The sequence below is a fragment of the Pseudophryne corroboree genome, chromosome 4 (genome assembly GCF_028390025.1).
Source record: "Pseudophryne corroboree isolate aPseCor3 chromosome 4, aPseCor3.hap2, whole genome shotgun sequence".
Lineage (NCBI taxonomy): Eukaryota > Metazoa > Chordata > Amphibia > Anura > Myobatrachidae > Pseudophryne > Pseudophryne corroboree.
In genome coordinates, this window is record NC_086447.1 from 687,044,877 (window position 1) to 687,065,406 (window position 20,530).

Here is a 20,530-nt window from a genome sequence, read left to right on the forward strand (position 1 = left end):
TGTGACAGAAGCATAATCCCTGTAGTTGTTTTTTGAGTTAGGTTTTGTTTGGTTATAGTTAGAGATATTACTATAAGGATTGCAAAAACACAAGGAATGGATAGATCACAACACAGGCATTCTGTGCACTATGCACAAAGGACTTTGGGGGATTGCTGCTAACATGTTATGGACTGTTATCATTTTTTTTATCACTATCATTACAGGTGTGGGATATATTACAGTATCTGGAAAGCCTTGGATTTAGGATTTTCTGGATAAAGGTTTATCTGTAGATTGGACAGCCCGGCTTGACTATGTGTAGCAGGTTGTCTCAGATCAATTCTATGTGCATTATGTTATTGTGTTACATGTTTTCATGGAAATGGGTGGTTTTGGAGTTTCTTATTATAAAATTGGCATTGTAAAGCTGCACTACACTACCCCCTAACCACTGATTCCCAAACTATTCCAGCCCGTCATCCTCTAGGTTCCATAAATTTATTTTACTGCCCTCCACCCTCTGTGGCCATTACTTACAACAAATGAATTAAAATTTCAATTAAAGGGCTGCTTACTGTATCATATTTTATTGAACTGTCATGAGTTGCAGACAAAATATTTTGTATCTACTGTATAGATATCCAAAAAAAATAGTTGTGACATTTATTGTATTATTCACACAAACTTTCAACTCTGCTGAAAGGTTAAACTCCTTTTCCACGTTCAGTATAGGGGAGAGAAGGCTGTCACTTGGCCTCCTGCCTGCTCCCCATGTTAGGTATCACTCTGTTAAGTTTTTGTGGCATCCTCCTCATAAAGACGGGCGCATAGCACTCTACTGAAACTGTAGTAGTGGTTAGGTGATTGCTGAGGGAGATTCAAGCTTGCTTCTTGTATTTAAAGCTCTCTTTGGTACTTACCATCTAGCTCCAGCGCTCCTGTTTCTCTAGTACTGCTTCCATTGTTATTGACCTAGGCCATTACTGAATCTCCATTGTCTCATCAATACACACATTACATCACATACGTAATCCCGTCGTATGTGGAAAATAAGTATCAGAATTTAAGGATATACATGGAAACTGGGGGGAGAAAGGTTCAGGGAAACGTTAAGGAAAAATTACTTCACAGAAAGGGTAGTAGATAAGTGGAATAGCCTCCCATCAGAAGTGGTAGAGGCTAAGGCAGTAGAGCAATTTAAACATGCTTGGGATATGCATATGAATATCCTTACAAAGAACTAAGGTTCAAAAAGGGTTTAAGCTACCTAAAGGATAAACAAAAGCGGCAGACTAGATGGGCCAAGTGGTTCTCATCTGCTGTCAAATTCTATGTTTCTATGGAAGTGATTTGGGAAACACTTGTAAGAAACAGGATCCAGGTGTGGTCAGGTGTGGGAGGAGGATAGCAAAATATAATGTGCATGTGGTAATGCAGCTTTAAGGTGAGTGAAGCTCAGTCCTTGTCACCTCTATTACATTTTTCAGAAGTGAATTTAACTGATATGCTCAACCTGTGATGGAAAAATGTTTAGGGGTGGATTTTGGGTGGAACTTGAAAGTTTCCTGTTGATGGTGTGCACAAATTTGAGTGTGCATACTTAAGTTGCTATGTTTGTATTTTAAGATACATGCATATTAATACAGGTGGACACCACAGATATAGTATATGGATTAGAGATGAGTGGTTCGGATTCCACAGAATCCAAGCCTCTCAGAACAATGGGAATCTGAGCGCACCCGAGATATGGCCCGGGAGTTCCCGCCAGACTCATATTCCACATCGAGGCCGAACGTCATCTTCCCGGCATCAGATTCTTGCGGGACTTGGATTCCATATAAGGTGCCGCTGCCTGGACATCTGGCGCTGATCCACTCAATGCACGCTGCTGCTTGCTGTGCTACACTCTGCTGTTTTGGATGTGCTGTAACCATCCAGACTCCAGACTAATTGAGGCTGTGCAATAGTGACTGACTGTATATATAGGGGCACACTGGGCTATATTCTGCTGTGCTGTATCCATCCAGACTCCAGATTCATTGTGGCTGTGCAGTATACCCTGCAGTAACTTTATATGGACACGCTGCATTATACTCTGCCGTGTCCTTCTAGAGCAGTGATTTTCAACCTTTTTTTACTCGCGGCACACTGAACAATATTTTAAAATTGCCAAGGCACACCATCAGTTCCCCACAGAAAAAAACAAAACACACACATTGGCCCTCACAGTAAAAAAAAAATCCACACACATTGGCCTACACAGAAAAAACAATCACATTGCTCCCCACATAAATCATGTTGCTCCCTACATAAATCCTATTGCTCTACACATAAATCAATCACATTTCTCCCCATATAAATCCTATTGCTCCCCACATGAATTATTCACATTGTTACCCCCATAAATCCATAAATTCTTATTCTCCCCACATAAATCCTATTGAAATCCTATTGTTCCCCACAGGAGAAATAAAATAACAAATATTATTATCAGCTGTCCTCCTCCCTGTCCCTCAGTGGCGGGGGGTTGTTCATAGTGAAGTTCTGCGAATACTGGGCAGCGGGCGGGCGTCCGGGCAGGTGTGTAAGTGGATGGGCAAGGAAAGCTGTGTATGCTGGCGGGAACTGGAAAATGTGTATGCAGGTGGGTGGGCTAGCTGGGTGGTGAGACGCGGCAGCCGTGACCTATGATATCACACCGTCTTCAAGGCATAGGTCACGGCCGGAGAATGACTGATCCACTAAGAAGAGCCTGGGCCAACAGTTCACTCTGAAGGTGCAGGAAGCTGCTCTGGCTCCGCGGCACACCTTGCAACTGGTCGCGGCACACTAGTGTGCCACGGCACACTGGTTGAAAAAGCCTGTTCTAGAGACTCCAGACTAATTGTGGCTGTGCAGTATAGTAACTGTATATAGGGACACGCCGCACTATACTCTGCTGTAAATTGTACTGTTTGGTGCACTGTGTTCCTGTGCATCTTTAAGCCCTGTGATTCCACACAGTGATCTGTGCACTGCAAGTAAAAAAAAAAATATATATATATATAGCTATTGTTTATTTGTTTGTACTGTTTGCACTACAGCGCTTTATCCTATTGCGCTGTGTTCATGTATATCTATAAGCCCTGTGATTCCACGCAGTGATCTGCGAACTGAAAGCTAAAAAAAAATAGAAATATAAAAATACAGTAAAGTTCTATTGTTTGAACTGCTTGTTTCACTGTACCCTAGTGCGCTTTCTTCAAGTGCATCTATAAATTCTGTGATTCACGCAGTTTGAAAGGAGCTGCGTTATAAAAAAAAATCTATATAGTAAAGTTCTATTGTTTGTACTATTACCCTAGTGCGCTTTCTTCACATGATTCTAACCCTGTGATTCAGGCAGTTTCAAAAGAGCTGCAAGTCATATAAGAAATATATTGTTAATTTCTGTTGTTTGTACTATTTGGTGTGCTGTACCGTAGTGCACTTTCTTCAAGTGTATCTAACCCTGTGATTCATGCAGTTTGAAAGGAGCTACAAGTTATATAAAAAATATATTGTGAAGTTCTATTGTTAGTACTATTTGGTGCACTGTACCCTCTTCACATGCATCTAACCCTGTGATTCATGCACTTAAAATGGATAACAATCAGTTTAGAGAACATCAACCTGCTGTCACCAGTCATGATGTTGACGATAGTCTAGCATCTACTAAAGTCGGTGCTCAAGGGCATAGCGGATCTCTGACATCTGCTGCAGTCCCTCCATTTCCCTCCATAAAGCAGCTCCCATAGGTGTCCATGGGGGCTGCTATGCAATTGGATCTTCGAAGCATCTGCTGATGGTGTCGGCCTATAGTAGTGTTTGGGCTACTATATTGCAGATTGTAATGGAAAGGGATCCTCCAGATTGCTCATCCTTTGTTCACAATGGCCAATGGCCGCACATGAACATTGGTCGCGTGGCACCAGAATCAGAAATCAGAGTGGTAGCGTAAGCTATTACTGTTTCCATTTCTTTGCCAGGCAGGCTCGTATTGGGGCCCGTCTCCCAGCAACTGAAGCTGGCTAAATTTGAATAAAAATTATTATTTTCATGTTAACAAATATAGGCGTACTTTTTTATCACATAATTGAAAATGCAAATTGTGATAAATAGGACTCTTATAAACAGGTACATTTGATATAAAAGTTTGCATATAAACAAAACAAAGTGCAACTTTTTCCATCAAATTCCTATGTATGACCAGTATAAGTATCAGCTGCTAATACGAAAGCACACCCTTTATCTCTACCATTGCTTTCTCTCCTAGATGTCAGCACATCTATTGCTCAGGTCCAGAAAAACTGTGTGGGATGTCTTCATGCCTTTTGTTCCATGATACTGTTATAAAAAAGTAATTATATTTTTTTTATTTTTTCCATTATCGCCTGTACTTTTAACCCTCTTTTTTGCAAGTTTGTTCATATACAGGGAGAAGCGTATAACACTTTCCAAAGAGTGGAGAAGGAGACCAGCGGAGAAGTTGCCCATAATCAGCTTCTACCTATCATTATATAGAATGTACTTGTTAAATGCTACCTCAAAACTTAATACATCTCCACCACAGTGTGTGAATACTACTGAGACTAGCATTTTTTAAAATATTTTTGGTGCACTACACAAGGGAAAGCTTGCCTTTTCTTTCTCAGTATGTGTACAGTTTATTTCTAGCTACTAGGGGTACAAATAGCAGTCATATTTAAGCAGTTTTTAATATGACTCAAAAGTCAAGTTATTTATTTCCAGTGTGATAAATCATTGTCTCTTTCTAAAAACTGACTTACACTGTGTTACGATAATTTATGGAAAGAAAACCCGCCAAATTTAAGAAATTATAAATGTATAAGGGGCAAGATTGATCTCTAGATTATACGTGGACAGGTATATACATTAGGAGTAATATATTTAATATTAAAGGACCTACTTTTTTAAAGAGTTTTAGCTATTTAAATCTCAATGCGTATGATAAATGGTGCTCCAGCCAATCAGCTCTCAACTGTCATTTTTCAAATACATGACACTTAGGAACTGATTGGTTCAAACATATAAAACAAGTTCTAAATAGCTTAAACTCGTTGATAAATGGGCCCTTTAATCGATTGATTAATCTTATATCAACTGAAAGTTATTACAGTTAAAATAATTATAATAATTAATTATACTTCAGCAATATACTGTATATCTAGAAAACATGATGACTGATAAATGGTTGCGTTTGCTTATTAGTGCATAATAATGTTTTCTTCTATGGTTTGCAGAAGATCTGTTTTGCTAAAGTGAGAATTAGTTCTCATTACTGAAGTAAAAGGTGTGATTTAACATGGAAATGTAAATTAATTGTGTTGATATTTTATTAACTGAGCTCAAGAAGAGAAAACAACATGAGTGCCAAAACAATCCTCTGTACATAATAAATCCATACCTATCAAACTGAATCCAAACAAACATCTCAGCACTTTGTATGAATTTATTTAGCCCTCCCCCAAAGATCCTTACTTCAGACAACAAATAAATTATTTTTGCACTTTACTTATAAGACCATCTGCCTGTTATATTGATGATGCTGAAAAATAAATAAAAAAGTTTTTTTTTTAATAATTAAGTTAACAAATAACAGCTGTTGTACCGTATTATAAAAAAAAATGTTTAGAATTATAATGAAAAAAGCATTCTTAATATTTTCAAATATTTAAAGGTCCATCAAAGAAGAGTGACCACAGCAAGAGTAATTGAAAAGTCTCCTATGTACTTACTTTGTATTTCCAGTGTTAGGTTTCTTTCTTCTGAAGATGCTGAGGAATGTATTTGATCTGCACGGTGTTTTTCCATCCCCAACATGCATACGTACAACATCGGAGGTGGTGAAAGCACTTCGAACGTTCCTCTCGGGTTTGGCAATGATAATATACATCTTGGGAGTGAACATACAGCTCAAAGCAACTGTGACACTAAGGCTGACGGCAAATGATGTGGTAATAATCTTGTAGTTGCTCCCAAAATAAATTGGGACAAATGCTAACCAGATAATACAAGTAGTGTACATCGTAAATGCAATGTATTTTGCTTCATTGAAATTAGCTGGAACATTGCGAGTCTTGAATGCATAGTAGGTGCAGCTCATAATAAGAAGTCCATTGTAGCCAAGAGGGGCCACTACACCTAAATTACTAGTATTACAGATCAAATAGACTTCTTTAATGCTTGGATAAGAGAGGATTGGCATAGGGGGCTCCATGATAGTTAAGGTAACCACCAATGTAAGTTGCATGCTTATCAACATTGAGGCGATGATCAATTGGGCACAGGCACTCATAAAACGGGGTTTACGAGTGCAGATCTTCTTCTTGCTCCCTGCTAGTATTCGAGCAATGCGATTGGTTTTGGTCACCAGAGCTGAGTAGCACATTGCCGAGGAGAGACCAACCAAGAGGCGCTGCAGATAACAGGAGGTTGTGGTGGGCCTGGCGATCAGTGTGAAAGGGCATATATAACCAAGGAAAATCCCAGCCAATATAATGAAACAGAGTTCTCGGCTTGAAGATTTAACCACAGGGGTGTCTCTGTAGAGTATGAAAATCAAAGTGACAAACATGGTGATGAGGATGCCCACGCAAGAAAACGCCACAGCAATGATGGATTCAATGTCCCTCCATTGTAGATATTTAATAACTATCGGCTCACAACCTGTTAAAAAAAAAAATTAATACATAATTTTGCTACTTACTAGAAAGTGTATATAAAAGTTTGTTTTCCTATATAGCTAAAAATGTATATATATTTTTTTAATAATCCAAATGATCAAAACTATACAGCTATAAGAGAGCACTTAGAACTGTATTTAAATAAAAAAAAGTTCTAAGGTCTACCAGTCACTGGGGATTAATCAGGGTCATAAATGAAGTGCCCCCACTGCATATGACAAAATGTGTACCACAAAGCACCTCTCCAACTTCACTGGTCTTCCATTGCTGGGTATGGGTAATGCAAAATCAAAAGATAGCCTAAATTAGTGGGGAAGTCTAGGATATTCCTTACTTGTAGCCTGATTCAGGGCCTAATTCAGAGTTGATCGCAGCAGCAATTTTGTTAGCAGTTGGGCAAAACCATGTGCACTGCAGGGGGGGGCAGATATAACGTGCAGAGAGAGTTAGATTTGGGTGGGGTGTGTTCAAACTGAAATCTAAATTGCAGTGTAAAAATAAAGCAGCCCTGCACAGAAACACTATAACCCACCCAAATCTAACTCTCTCTGCAAATGTAATATCTGCCCCACCTGCAGTGCACATGGTTTTACCCATCTGCTAACAAATTTGCTGCTACAATCAGGTCAGAATTAGGCCCTCACCCATGCCCATAGAGATCTATGGGGATAGTGATAGGTGTCAGTTACTGGGTTACTGCCAGAGGTTGTTAGTCACAGACTGCCAGTCTCTGCCTTAATGTGTGTAGTCATTAGAGTCCACCAACTCAAATCTTGCACTAGTCCACTGGGCACTTGGCCATGTTTGTTTTTGTTACTAAAAAAATAAAAAATAAAACATGACCAGTTTATCTCACTTTATAACATTTTAGAAGCTACTGTAAAGCCTACTTGCTTGACTAGGAAATGGGTAGATCATTTTAGATGGATGAAGCTGTTTAGTCAACCTAATTTCTGGCTACATATATAAATATAACATTTTAATGTACTTTTTGATGAAAGGGCCTCTTTAACTATTCTTTGTGTGTGTCATTTAATCCTCATTATAGAATACATCAGACAAACAGTAGGTTCATTTCAGGCTGAGATTCAGCAGGATGGTTAGTTTGAGTACAAACAATACACTTTGCAGCAGATGCCGTTGGTTGGTTATACATTAAGCAAATACATTGTTGCACAACAAAATAGAAATGGAAATTGCATTACTATTCAAATTCACTACATAAGCACACAGTTTGTTTAAGGTAATCTCCGTCTGCTTGGCACTTTCTACAATATCACCTTATGGTGTTTTTGTGTTATCCTGATGTGAAACAGTCTTGGCTGTGCATTATACAAAGTAGTTACCAGCAAAACTCTGTATGTAGCAAGCAAAAGTGACAATTTACTTTATCAGAGACTAGTAGTTTGGGAAAATGTTATGTAATTGAAGAATGCTAATTGTGCTACTTACAATATTTATATTGGAAAAAGTGTTATAGCTTTATATATATATATATATATATATATATATATATATATATAAAATGAACGCAAATTCATAAGCTGTTTGCAGTAAGTAATGCATTGTACAGTTAGCTATATACTAGCTACAGTGATTAGTAATGGTATACACTCAGCCCTCTCCCCCCCCCCCCTTTCCTGGGCTGTTTCACATGTTGCTGTGTAGAACCATGATGGATTTAATTTAAAATGTATCCCCACTGAACAATACAAAGTGCTTGATTATGTACAAACAAAAACAATGTAATCCATCCATTTATCAAAATTAATTAGTAACGTAGTAACAAAAAATAAATTACATTAGTATCTACACCAGGGTTAATACAGTCAGGGCCGGCGCTTCCATAAGGCAGCTTTAGGCAGCTGCCTAAGGGCACCAGGAACCTGAGGGGGTGGCCCGCAGAAGCTGCCTGGGAGAAAAATGAAGGATATCTCTGAAAAAGACATCCTTCTTTTAGACCAGGGGTCCGCAAACTATTGGCAGGCATTTTTCGTGTGGCACCCGGTGACGGCAGGAATGGATCTCTGAGATCCATTCCATTCATCAACATGCACTCAGTCTAAGATGAGTGCGCCAGCCCATCTCTTTTTAAATTGGCCAGAGGGGACATCTGTAGGTCAGCATGCAGAAAGAGCGTCACCAAAAACTGTTAGGAGCATATGTCTCAATACTGCCCCAATTCCTTTTCAATTCTCAAAAGACACTGGTCTCCTTATATCACTATCCCTCATATACAGTAGGATACAGATCAAGGATCAGAGATATCCACACATTGGCTTGGTATTTATACAGTGAGATTTTTCATGGGAATGCACCTGATTTGTGACTTGTCTGTCAATTTTAATTTATCATTGATTATTCATTCTGGATTCTGAATTTCATCCTTACAAACACACCACACTAAGCTATACATATGTTTTGTATGTACATACTTATCTTATCCAATATCCATACCATAGCCTTGTGGTCTCAACTGAAATACTATTATAAAGAATAATTGATATAAAAATGGAAAGGACTGCACCGAATACCACTGCTGCCTTATATGCCCCACTCACCCCTTTACTGACTGGAAAGTGGATATTGGTGTATGTGTGTGTGTGACATGGAGGGGTGGGGGGGCTTGGTGTCAGTAGGCTGAAGCTTTGCCTATGGTGATGAGAAACCTTGCACCGGCCCTGAATATAGTACAATCACCTTCTGCAGCAATTATACCTCTGGGTCTATTTGGGTAAGTGTCTATCAGTTTTGCACCTCTAGACACTGGAATTTGAGTCTTTTTTTCTTCTCAAAATTGCTCAAACTCCAATAATTTGCATAGTGATCATTGATGGACAACATGTTTTAAATTGAGATCTGGGCTTTGACTTGTTCCATGAAGTGCAAGTGATATACAGATGAGTGTAAGCTCATCTTTGCCGCTAGAATGTGCGTGGGCACATAGTATCGCATGGAGTCGCACGCAGGACCTAATAAGCGCACCCATGATGCATAAGCATGTGGTGAAATAGATGAGAGAGGACACATCTGTACTGTATAAATCCCATGCAGAGTTACTACCATCTTTGGCATGAATGGCTGTAAATCCTTTAGAGTTGCCATTGGCCTTTTGTTGGGCTCCCTTAATAGAGCTCTTCTTGTCTGAACGTTCAATTTTGAAGGATGGCCTGTTCTAGGCAGTTTCATATTCTCCATTTTTTAGATGCACGGAACCGTGCTTCAGGGTATATTCAGTGCCTTATAAATATTCTTGTACTCTTTTCCTAATTGGTACATCTCAATGACCTTGTACAGTATATGAATGGAATGTTCTTTTGTCTTTGTTTTTAGTCTTTACTTGGACTCCAAGAAACTATTTATGTGACTTGCTTCCTTCAGAGGAAATCTAAAATAGAGATACTAATGCAAACACTTATTTTCAGTTTTTGTTCCTAACTAATTTTGACAAAAGATTGAATTAAAGTGTTGCTGCCACACTATTGCGTACTTTGTATTGATTAGGAGGAATACATTTCAATTAAATCCATCATGATTCCTTTCATGTTGGAACACTGCACAGTGTGAAACTACATATGTGAAACAGCCAAAGGGGAATGAGTACTTTTAATAGGCACTGTATTACTCAGCAACTTAGATAACGCCATCTTTCCTATGTTATTTCTTTACTCAAGTGAAACAGTACATTATTTGAATGTTGGTGAGGTCTCTGTAGTAATCACTACTGTAATGACCTACATAACAGAGATTAATGCCCAGATTTATCAAGCCTTGGAGAGTGATAAATAGCACAGTGCTAAAATATCAGTTAATCAGCTCCTAACTGCCATGTTACAGGCTGTGTTTGAAAACTGACAGTTGGGAGCTGATTGGTTGGTACTTTATCACTGTGCTATTTATCACTCTCCAAGGCTTGATAAATCTGGGCCTTAGTGATAGTTTAATTGATAATTACACATTTCCATTTGAGATGTTGTATTGGATATTGAAACTGTACACACAGTATATTTGTGATGCATTTTTTTTACTTGAGTCACTTATATTTAAGGCTTAGCTTTTGTATATTTTTGGGTGGCCACTCTCCGTATGTGTCCAAGACAGAACTGTTTCTGTGATTTATTTATTATTTATTATCAGTTATTTATATAGCGCACACATATTCCGCAGCACTTTACAGAGCATATTTGGCCATTCACATCAGTCCCTGCCCCAGTGGAGCTTACAATCTATATTCCCTATCACATGTACACACACAAACACACACTCACGCTAGGGTTAATTTTGTTGGTAGCCAAATAACCTACCAGTATATTTTTGGATTGTGGGAGGAAACTGGAGTACCTGGAGGAAACCCACGCAGGTACGGGGAGAATATGCAAACTCCACACAGGTAGAGTCATGGTTGGAATCAAACCCATGACCTCAGTGCTGTGAGGCAGTATTGTGTTTGGCCAAAAAGGATAGTAAATGGTTATAGAAGTAACATAGTATCTAAGGTTGAAAAAAGACAATTTGTACATCGAGTTCAACCTATTTGTGGTCTCCTATGCAGAATTATTTTGGTTTATAATTTTGTCTGATGCTGATGTCAGCCGTTGCTTATTATCCCTCTTTTTATAGTAACTATAGTGCGCGACTACGCATCATAACCCTGTATATCCTTATCCATTCGGAATTTATCTAACCCATTCTTAAAGGTGTTGACTGAGTCCGCCATTACAACTCCCTCAGGCAGGGAATTCCAAACACGTATTGTCCTTACCGTGAAAAAGCCTTTATGCCGCATTGTGCAGAATCTCCTCTCCTCTAACCTAAGCGAGTGTCCACGAGTCCTCTGTGTTGATCTTATCAAAAACAGGTCCCGCGCAAGCTCTCAGTATTGTCCCCTTATATATTTGTAGATGTTGATCATATCCCTCTTAGTCTCCTCTTTTCCAGTAACATGCCTAGCCTTGCAAGCCTTTCCTCGTATTCCAGTTTCTCCATGCCCTTAATTAGTTTGGTCGCCCATCTCTGAACCTTTTCTAGCTCCAGGATATCTTTTTTGTAGTATGGTGCCCAAAATTGTACACAGTATTCAAGATGTGGCCTCACTAGTGATTTGTATAATGGGAGTATAACACTCTCGTCCCTTGCATCAATTCCCCGTTTTATGCATGCTAATATCTTATTAGCCTTCTTTGCTGCAATCCTACTGCTGCTTAGTTTGCTATCTATGAGAACACCTAAGTCCTTTTCCAGTACAGAATGCCCTAATTTTACCCCATTTAATATGTATGTGTTATTTTTGTTCTTGCTACCACAGTGCATTACCTTACACTTGTCTGTAAGGTAATGCTACACTTGTCTGTAAGGTAATGCTACCACAGTGCATTACCTTACACTTGTCTGAAGCACATTCTCCATTTGGCTGCGCATGCTTCTAGTTTACCTAAGTCGTTCTGAAGAGACTCAGCATCCTCATCCGTCTTTATAACCTTACACAATTTGGTATCGTCTGCAACAAAAATTTACACCATGCTCTCTAGACCTTCCATTAGGTCGTTAATGAAAATGTTGAACAACAGTGGTCCTAGTACAGAGCCTTGTGGCACACCACTTAGCTCTTCAGCCCAATTTGAAAATGATCCATTAACCACAACGGGCTGTTTACTATGTCAGGCTCCGGAGCCTTACCTCCGGCGGGTGCTCCCGCGGGTTACCGTCCCGCTTGTTGGCGCGGCTGCGGCGGCAGGGAGCTGCTGGCGGCAGGTCCTTCTGGATGGATGTGCGGCTGCCAAGGGCCGAGGGTCTGGAGAGCCGGGCACTGCGGTGGGGATCACTGCGGTAAGGTCCTCTAGTGGTGACACAGTATAGTGTGTCAGAGACAGAAGCTGGCTAAAGCTGTGTGCTAACAGCTAAGTATGTCTCCTGTGCTGGGGGGCAGCCATGTTGGAGACCAGAGTATTACCAATGAAGTTCCCATCTGTGTCCAGCCAATCCTGCGTGTTCTCCCCTTACAAAAGGGGGCTGGCTCAGAGGGAGAGTGCCAGTGCTTCAAGTTACCTCCTTGTGAAAGGTTCTCCAGCCCCGTGCTCCCAGGTTACTTCTGGTTCCCTGGTCCTGGTTGCTCTCATCCATCAGTTACCTAAACGCTGCTGCAGTCCTGCTGTCTAAGTCCGTTGCCACTCGTGGAAGCGCTCACGGGGTCCCAGGTCGTAGAGGAGCTCCAGGTGCTAACGGCAGTTCCCGCACACGTCTTCATTTCTTCAAAGTCCAAGTTCTTCAGCCTCGTCTTTCAATCACAAACCACAGTCTTCATTTCTTCAAAGTCCAAGTTCTTCAGCCTCATCTTTCAATCACAAACCACGTCTTCATTTCTTCAAAGTCCAAATACTACAGCCTCATCTTTTAATCATAAAACACAGTCTTCCGTTCTTCTTTACCGGAGTTCTTCAGCTTCACTCTTCAAGTCATTTAACCATAGACTCTAATTCTTCCAGTTTCTTCAATTTCTCCAATATTCGGGTACAGCCTGATTATTCATTAAAACTACAGTTATCTTCCGACAAAGTCCTCCTTTTCTTTATGCCCTCCGGCCAACGTTAGCACTTAGTTTGGCTTCCACCCAATGAGGAGGAATTACATTCAGCCACCTCGTTTACTCTCCTCACAGGTAGCTGTCCCTTCAGCCAAAACTCGGTTGTCGGAACCCCAACTTACGCCGAGCGTGACACCCTATTATCTAACCAATTTTTAACCAAAGTGCATACTGTGCTCCCTGGCCCTATTTCTTGTAGCTTATAGATAATGTGTGGTACTGTATCGAAAGCTTTGGCAAAGTCTAAAAATATTACATCTACCTCCTTACCCTGATCAAGGTTCGTACTTACTGTTTCGTAAAAGCCAAGTAAGTTGGTTTTACATGATCTGTCCTTCACAAATCCATGTTGATTCCTTTTAATGACCTTATTGGCTTTAAGGAACTTCTAAATACTATCCCTTAGAATACCTTCCAATACTTTCCCCACTATTAATGTAAGACTAACTGGTCTATAATTATCCGGATCAGCTTTACTTCCCTATTTGAATATAGGCACTACTTCCACCATACGATAGTCCTTGGGAACCATACCTGATATAACTGAATCTTTAAAGATCAAAAATAGCAATTTTGCAAGTTCAGAGTGAAGCTCCATTAGAACCCTTGGGTGAATTCCTTCGGGACCCGGTGACTTATTAATCTTTAAATGTTATAATCGGTCACAGACTACCTCCTCACTTAAATAAGTACTTATCAGTGGGATATTATCATTACTGAGATTGTGTGCTAGTCCCTGAATTTGGTGCTCTTTTGTAAATAGTTACCATTGAAAAAACTCATTTAGTTTGTCCGCTATGTCATTATCATTTTTGATTAAGACTCCCAACTTGTCTTTTAAGTGTTTACATGCCCAAAGACAGTTACTGACCTCACAGCAAAGGGTTAAAAGTGGTTAGAAGAAAGAGAATGTTTAAAAGTGCTTGAGGATATATCAGTTATTGAGGTTCTTTCCAATTTCCTGTCCACCCAGCACAGATTCCATGTAAATGTGTAATTATTTGTTTATTTTATTCCTGTTTATTTGTACTTTTATATGTTCTTTTGTTATACTGCAGCTATTCATACAATCATCATTGTGAATTTCTTAGGAATGATTCCTCTTCAGACCCACCCACTCCCCTTTCTGTCCAGGCACAGTCCTCGTCTGGCCATTCCCAACTCATACTAAGGCAATGAGAAAATGCACAGAGCGGCATACAGTACTGTGCAGTGCTCTGAGTGCATGGTACAGAGTAGGTGGGGATAGTACTGTAAATGCGCACTTGCCCTCTGTGCACCCCCTTAATCTAGCTCTGTGTACAGTATGTTGTTATGTGTTAGTAGGTTTGCAGGAGTGTGAAGGGGAAGGGCTGATTCAGACTATCAGGACCACACAATTCTTGCAAATAAAACTAGCAGTATTTTTTATTGAATTTTCATTTATAACTGTAGTCAATTAAGGGACTGGGTAAAAGCTGGAACAGTCTGGACCCCGGAATGCCCCGGGGGGGGGGGGGGTGGGGGGGGGGGCCACACCGCGCACACTGCACCCATTTCTCCTATACTTACCTTTCCGGAGTCCATTGCTGACCGTGCGTGGACCCCCTCCTCTCCCGTAGCCGTCACGCAGCTGCTAGCGCACTGACCACTAGAGACTCTGGTACAGTGCCAGAGTCTACAGTGCATGCGCAGGACTCCGAAAAAATGACGCAGCGGCCATTTTTCGGAGTCCTGCGCAGAGTCTACAGCGCTTAGAGCGCTAGTAGCGGTGTAACTGCTATGGGAGAGGAGGGGGCCCACACACGGAGTCTGCACATGGGTCCCCTGCTCTCTAGAGATGCCTCTGTCCGGAGATAGGGTGAATATGGGGAGGCTGTAATCTCTTCCTCCCTTTCTCCATGATGACAGCTGCCACAGACACAGGAAAATCAGCAGTGCAAGTGGGCGGGTACGGGTGGGTACGGCATACCATTAAGAATTTAGCCGTGGGCATGCCGCACCCACCGCCGAAGGGCCGCCACTCCGCGCTAGTCCCTCCCTCCCTCTGCTGCTCACCGCCGCTGCTGCGAGGGGAGGAGAGTGCAGCGTTCGCCTCTCCTGCCCCTCAGTGTCTTCCTTCAATTCAGCGCCGGCCCGTGAGCCAATCAGAGCTTGCGCACCGGCAGCCAAGACTGCCGGACCGCAAGCTTTGATTGGGTCACAGATCGGCGCTGAATTGAAGGAAGACACCCGCACCGACGCCGGAGACTGAGGGGCAGAAGAGGCTCTCCTCCCCTCACACACACAGACAGGACAGCAGCAGCAGCAGCTGTGAGCAGCAGGGGAAGGGGGGTATGTATACCTGGCACTGGGGGCATATCTGGCATTGGGGCATATCTGGCACTGGGGGGACATGTGTATCTGGTACTGGGGGCATAACAGGCACTGGGGGGACATGTGTATCTGGCATTGAGGGCATATCTGGCACTGCAGGGGACATCTGTATCTGGCACTGGGGGGCATATCTGACACTGAGGGCATATCTGGCACTGGGGGGACATGTGTATCTGGCACTGGGGGCATATCTGGCACTGGGGGACATGTGTATCTGGCACTGGGGGCATATCTGGCACTGGGGGACATGTGTATCTGGCACTGGGGGCATATCTGGCACTGGGGGAACATGTGTATCTGGCACTGTGGGCATATCTGTCACTGCGGGGGACATGTGTATTTGGCACTGGGGGCATATCTGACACTGAGGGCTTATCCCGCACTGGGGGGACATGTGTATCTGCACTGGGTGCATATCTGGCACTGAGGGGGCATGTGGATCTGGCACTACGGGGACATGTGTATCTGGCACTGGGGGCATATCTGACACTGAGGGCATATCTGGCACTGGGGGGGACATGTGGATCTGGCACTGGGGGCATTTCTGTATCTGGCACTTGGGGCATATATGACACTGGGGGCATATCTGGCACTGTGGGGGCATTTCTGTATCTGGCACTGTGGGGCAATGTATATCTAGCACTGTAGGGCAACGTGTATCTGGCACTATTGGGGTCATATGTGTATCTTGCCCCCATTTTCATTGGCCATGCCCCATGTGACATTTGGCCACACCCATTTTGTGTGCGCACGCACACAGTACCTATAAGACATTTTTTCTGCTTGCACCACTGAGGACACTCCCCTGACACGAACTGATGAGGCAATGCACTACAAGCTCCAGTGTTTGCTGCAGGGAGATGGATCAGTCTGACATTCTGGACTGTTCTTGTTTTTACCCAATCCCATCAATGAATAATTTCTGAACACCACTTAGCTGACTGAGATTCACTACAGAGGAGAAACTGGGCCTAATTCAGACCTGATCGCTGTTGTGCGAAATCACACAGCGGGCGATTATCAAATGACTGCGCATGTGTATGCACCGCAATGCACAGGCGCGAGCCCAAACAGTGACAGAATGGTGCAAAAATTTCGATCGCTAGGCGTATGCAAGGTGATTGACAGGAAGCGGACGTTTGTGGGTGGTAACTGGTCGTATTCTGGGAGTGTCATGAAAAACGCAAGCGTGCCCAAGCGTTTTCAGGGAAGGTGTGTGACGTCAGCTCCAGCCTCGATCAACCTGGTTCTATCGCACTATAGGAGTAAGTCCTGGGCTGCGCACAGATTGGAAAAATCATTTAATGGTGAGTGAGTTGTGAATGGATTTGCAGATGTCCGCTGTCTGGCGAAGTTTTCGTACGCATGCATTTGCACACTTGCATGGGTCGGGTTTTCACTCTCTATGGGCGGCGACTATCTGATCGCAGCCCTCTGCAGCGATCAGGTCTGAATTAGGCCCACTCTTTTAAAACTTAATGCTTTAACACTGTGGGCCAAATTCAGACCTGATCGCTGTGCTGCAAATTACACTGTCCTGCGAAGATAGTTGCCACCCAGGGGGAGTGAAAATTTGCTCCGTGCAAGTGTGCGAATGCATTTGTATGCTGTGCAAAAATTCCCCTCAGTCAGCGGACAGCTGCAAAACCATTCGCATCACACTCACCATTAATTTGCAGTGTGAGCAGTCTGTGCGTAGCTTAGAAATCAGGTTGATTGGGGCCGGAGCTGAAGTCATACACCCTACTTGAAAATGCCTGGGAACGGCTGCGTTTTTCTGGACACACCCAGTAAACGGCCAGTTAACAAAACAGCCTCTTCCTGTCAGTCACCTTGCGTACACCATGCAAATGAAATTTTCGCCCAGTATCACCGTTGCTGTCTGTCATGCATGCACATTGCGGTATATATGCATGCACAGTAGTTCGATAATCGCCCGCTGTGTGAAAACGCACAGCAGCGATAAAGTCTGGATCAGGCCCTACAGTATGTACATTGCCTTAAGAAAATACTCACATATACGCTGTATACAACTGACATGTCTCACCTGTTAGTCCAGGGTTGGGCCACCTGCCCAGATCACAAGCCTTGCACGTGAACTCATCCTGCACAAATTCATTCTCCTTGCATGGGGTACATATCCAGCAGCAGCTCACTTCACCTTTCCTGATCACCTGTTGTAGGGAAATGAAAGTAAAAGTAGTTTAGCTACTGGGACAAAACACATTACTCAAGAGTTTAATATCAATTACTTGGTGGAAAAACCAATTATTATATTTTATATTTATAAGTATAAGACTGCAAATTACCAATCTTCTTCCCACAGATATTTAAATTTTTCTACCATCATTTATTGAGCTGCCTTAACCACTAAATTCAGTAACCAGTGTTAGAGAAGGTGAGCTCATTTGTAGTGGTGAAGTCATTATTATTCTATAATATACTGTAAGAGTAAGGGGCATACTGTATTTCATTCTGAAAGATATTTTGCAGAAAATCCCACCAAAACACCAGTTTTAGGGGGGATCGCCACAAAGCTATGTATCTCCAGGATTTAAAGAGGAGGGGCTGTAGCATATACAGTATCTCTGATATTACATCTACTGGGTTCCCCCCAACTGCAACCACAAAAGCAGTTCCCAACAGTCAGATTTACCCCAGCATTTTCCAGGCCGCTATAGCCATCTACAGATGGTGTTAGCCCATAGTAGCCTATAAGCTACTGTACTGTAAATTCATTCGGATCCCTCTCTGTTGTCCCCCATAGTATAGTCGCCACATCTGAACCCAGAAGCAAAGTGATAGCAGTGGCTAGCCTTCTGTCGCGTCAGAGCTTTTTCTGAAGCTCTGTGCCGGCACTCCAACTATAATACATGCAAGCGGTAGTTTACATGGGTGTAATATGGTATGCCGGCAGCCGGGCTCTCGGCGCCCAGCATACTGGCGCCGGAATCCCGACCGCCGGCATACTGACAGCTGAGTGAGCGCAAATGAGCCCCTTGCGGGCTCGCTGCACTCGCCACTCTGTGGGCACGGTGGCGCGCCACGCTACCTATTCTCCCTCCAGAGGGGTCGCGGACCCCCAAGAGGGAGAAAAGGTGTAGGTATGTCGGGTGTCGGGATTTCGATGCCGGTATACTGTGCGCCGGGATCCCAACAGCCGGCAAACTGAAGACCACCCGTTTACATTACTGCATTGCGACTTGGGAGTAATAATCTATGAGGTTGGCAATAAATATTCCCAATTGTGATATTTATTGGGATCAGTATGTATTACCGACGGTTGGGATGCCGGCCGTCAGCATACAGAAAACGGCATTCCGGTCATCAGTATGCCGGCAGCAGGGCAAGTGCTAGCAAGCCCCTTGCAGGCAAGCTGAGCTCGCCACAGGTTCTGTTCCCACACTATAAGTGTCGTGGACAACCACGAGTGGGAATAGCCCCTGTGAGCTGGTATTCCGGCTGGCAGCATTGTCAGTAGTCAGGATTTCGGTATCCTGACCACCGGCAATGCAACCGCATCCCTATTTATTAACTGTTTGCTGTCTAGAGTCTCTTTTCATAATTTTATAGAAATCAGAAGTGATTTTTGTAATGTAAAGAGGAATACGCATTAAGTGGTTGATTCACTAAAGCTACTAAAAATGAAAAAGGGTATTGTTACCCATAGCAACCAATCAGATATCTGTTGCACCCTAGAAAATGATAGACAGAATCTGGTTGCTATGGGCAATACCATCACTTTTCGTTTTAGAATATTTAGTAAATCTTCCCCTAAATCTTAAAACAAAAACATTTGCACAGTAACTAAACTGCGGTTGAATTGGTAACTGTCTAGTTATAACTTAAAGATTTCTGTGAGGGTAATGCAACAGAATATTTACATGCACATTTGGGTAAAACATCAAAAAGCCATTCCAGCAACTGCACTTGTTTGTTAGATGGAGTACTAGGTATAAATCGGAAACATTTCCTGTTTATTAGCAAATTCTGCAATAACCGGGTCATTTATAACAAATCAGAAAAGTGCCTGAGATATTTTTTTTCAAGGAGCAATTGTCTGTTTCAATCATAGTGTTTAGTGTAAACATCGACCTGTGACTGATTACTGAACACTTAATTGCTTTGAATAATTACACAATTTACCTTGGAACTGAGTAGGAGGATTTATTGGCAATACTTACAGAAGAACGTTTGCTACTAAATTGATGCATGCTATTCCTGTGATATCTGCACCCGTAGCAGTGATAGGCAGACAAGGAAAATTAGCATAATGTTTACAAAACATTCCAACTGGTATTTTTTTGTGTACTAATTTACCCCGTAGTATGCCCAGGTGTTCAGCAGCAGAAGAATACAGTTTAAAGCAACCATAAGAAGAAAAGTGTGATATTGTATTTCACCTGGAAGAAATCAGTGGATTTTTTTTTTTCAAGAACTAACAAATAAGCATTTCGAATGTCCAGAGTAATTCTTGTAATAGTCTGTAGCTTTCGGTGAGCACTTTTCTTCTGAGTACCGGTACAGTACCTTTACTCATAGAACCCCCCCCCCCCCCGAACCCCCCCCCCCCCCCCCAAAAACACTGGATGTATCTATTAAGGTGCCCGTACACTAGTGCAATTTTGGCTGACTTCATCCAATTCCATCATTTCGGCCCGATAAATCGGATGAAAACTGACAAATCGCACATGTTTTGCCTCTGATCCGATCCGATGCATGATCCCGTGAGCATCGTATCAGGGTCCCTAGATCGGAACTACTGCACTATAGATATATCATACCGGCAGCCTTGGCTGGGGTCGCTTACGGTACATCGTATGCAAAAGGACTGCATACGATGTATCATATGCGATTCTGCCGCCGGGAAGCTGCCGGGAGGTTCAAG

At 42.3% G+C, this 20,530-nt stretch overlaps 1 protein-coding gene across 3 annotated transcripts in view; it reads right to left on the reverse strand.

Annotated features, from left to right (window-relative positions):
• Positions 1 to 20,530, reverse strand: part of GRM1 (glutamate metabotropic receptor 1) — an 818,622-nt gene that overhangs the window by 67,352 nt on the left and 730,740 nt on the right. For all 3 annotated transcript variants that reach the window (XM_063917884.1, XM_063917883.1, XM_063917885.1), the window contains exons 7-8: positions 17,690 to 17,816; positions 5,760 to 6,690 (exon numbers count right to left, since the gene is read on the reverse strand). In XM_063917884.1, the coding sequence (XP_063773954.1) occupies positions 5,760 to 6,690; positions 17,690 to 17,816 (1,058 nt within the window). The remainder of the gene's footprint in view (positions 1 to 5,759; positions 6,691 to 17,689; positions 17,817 to 20,530) is intronic.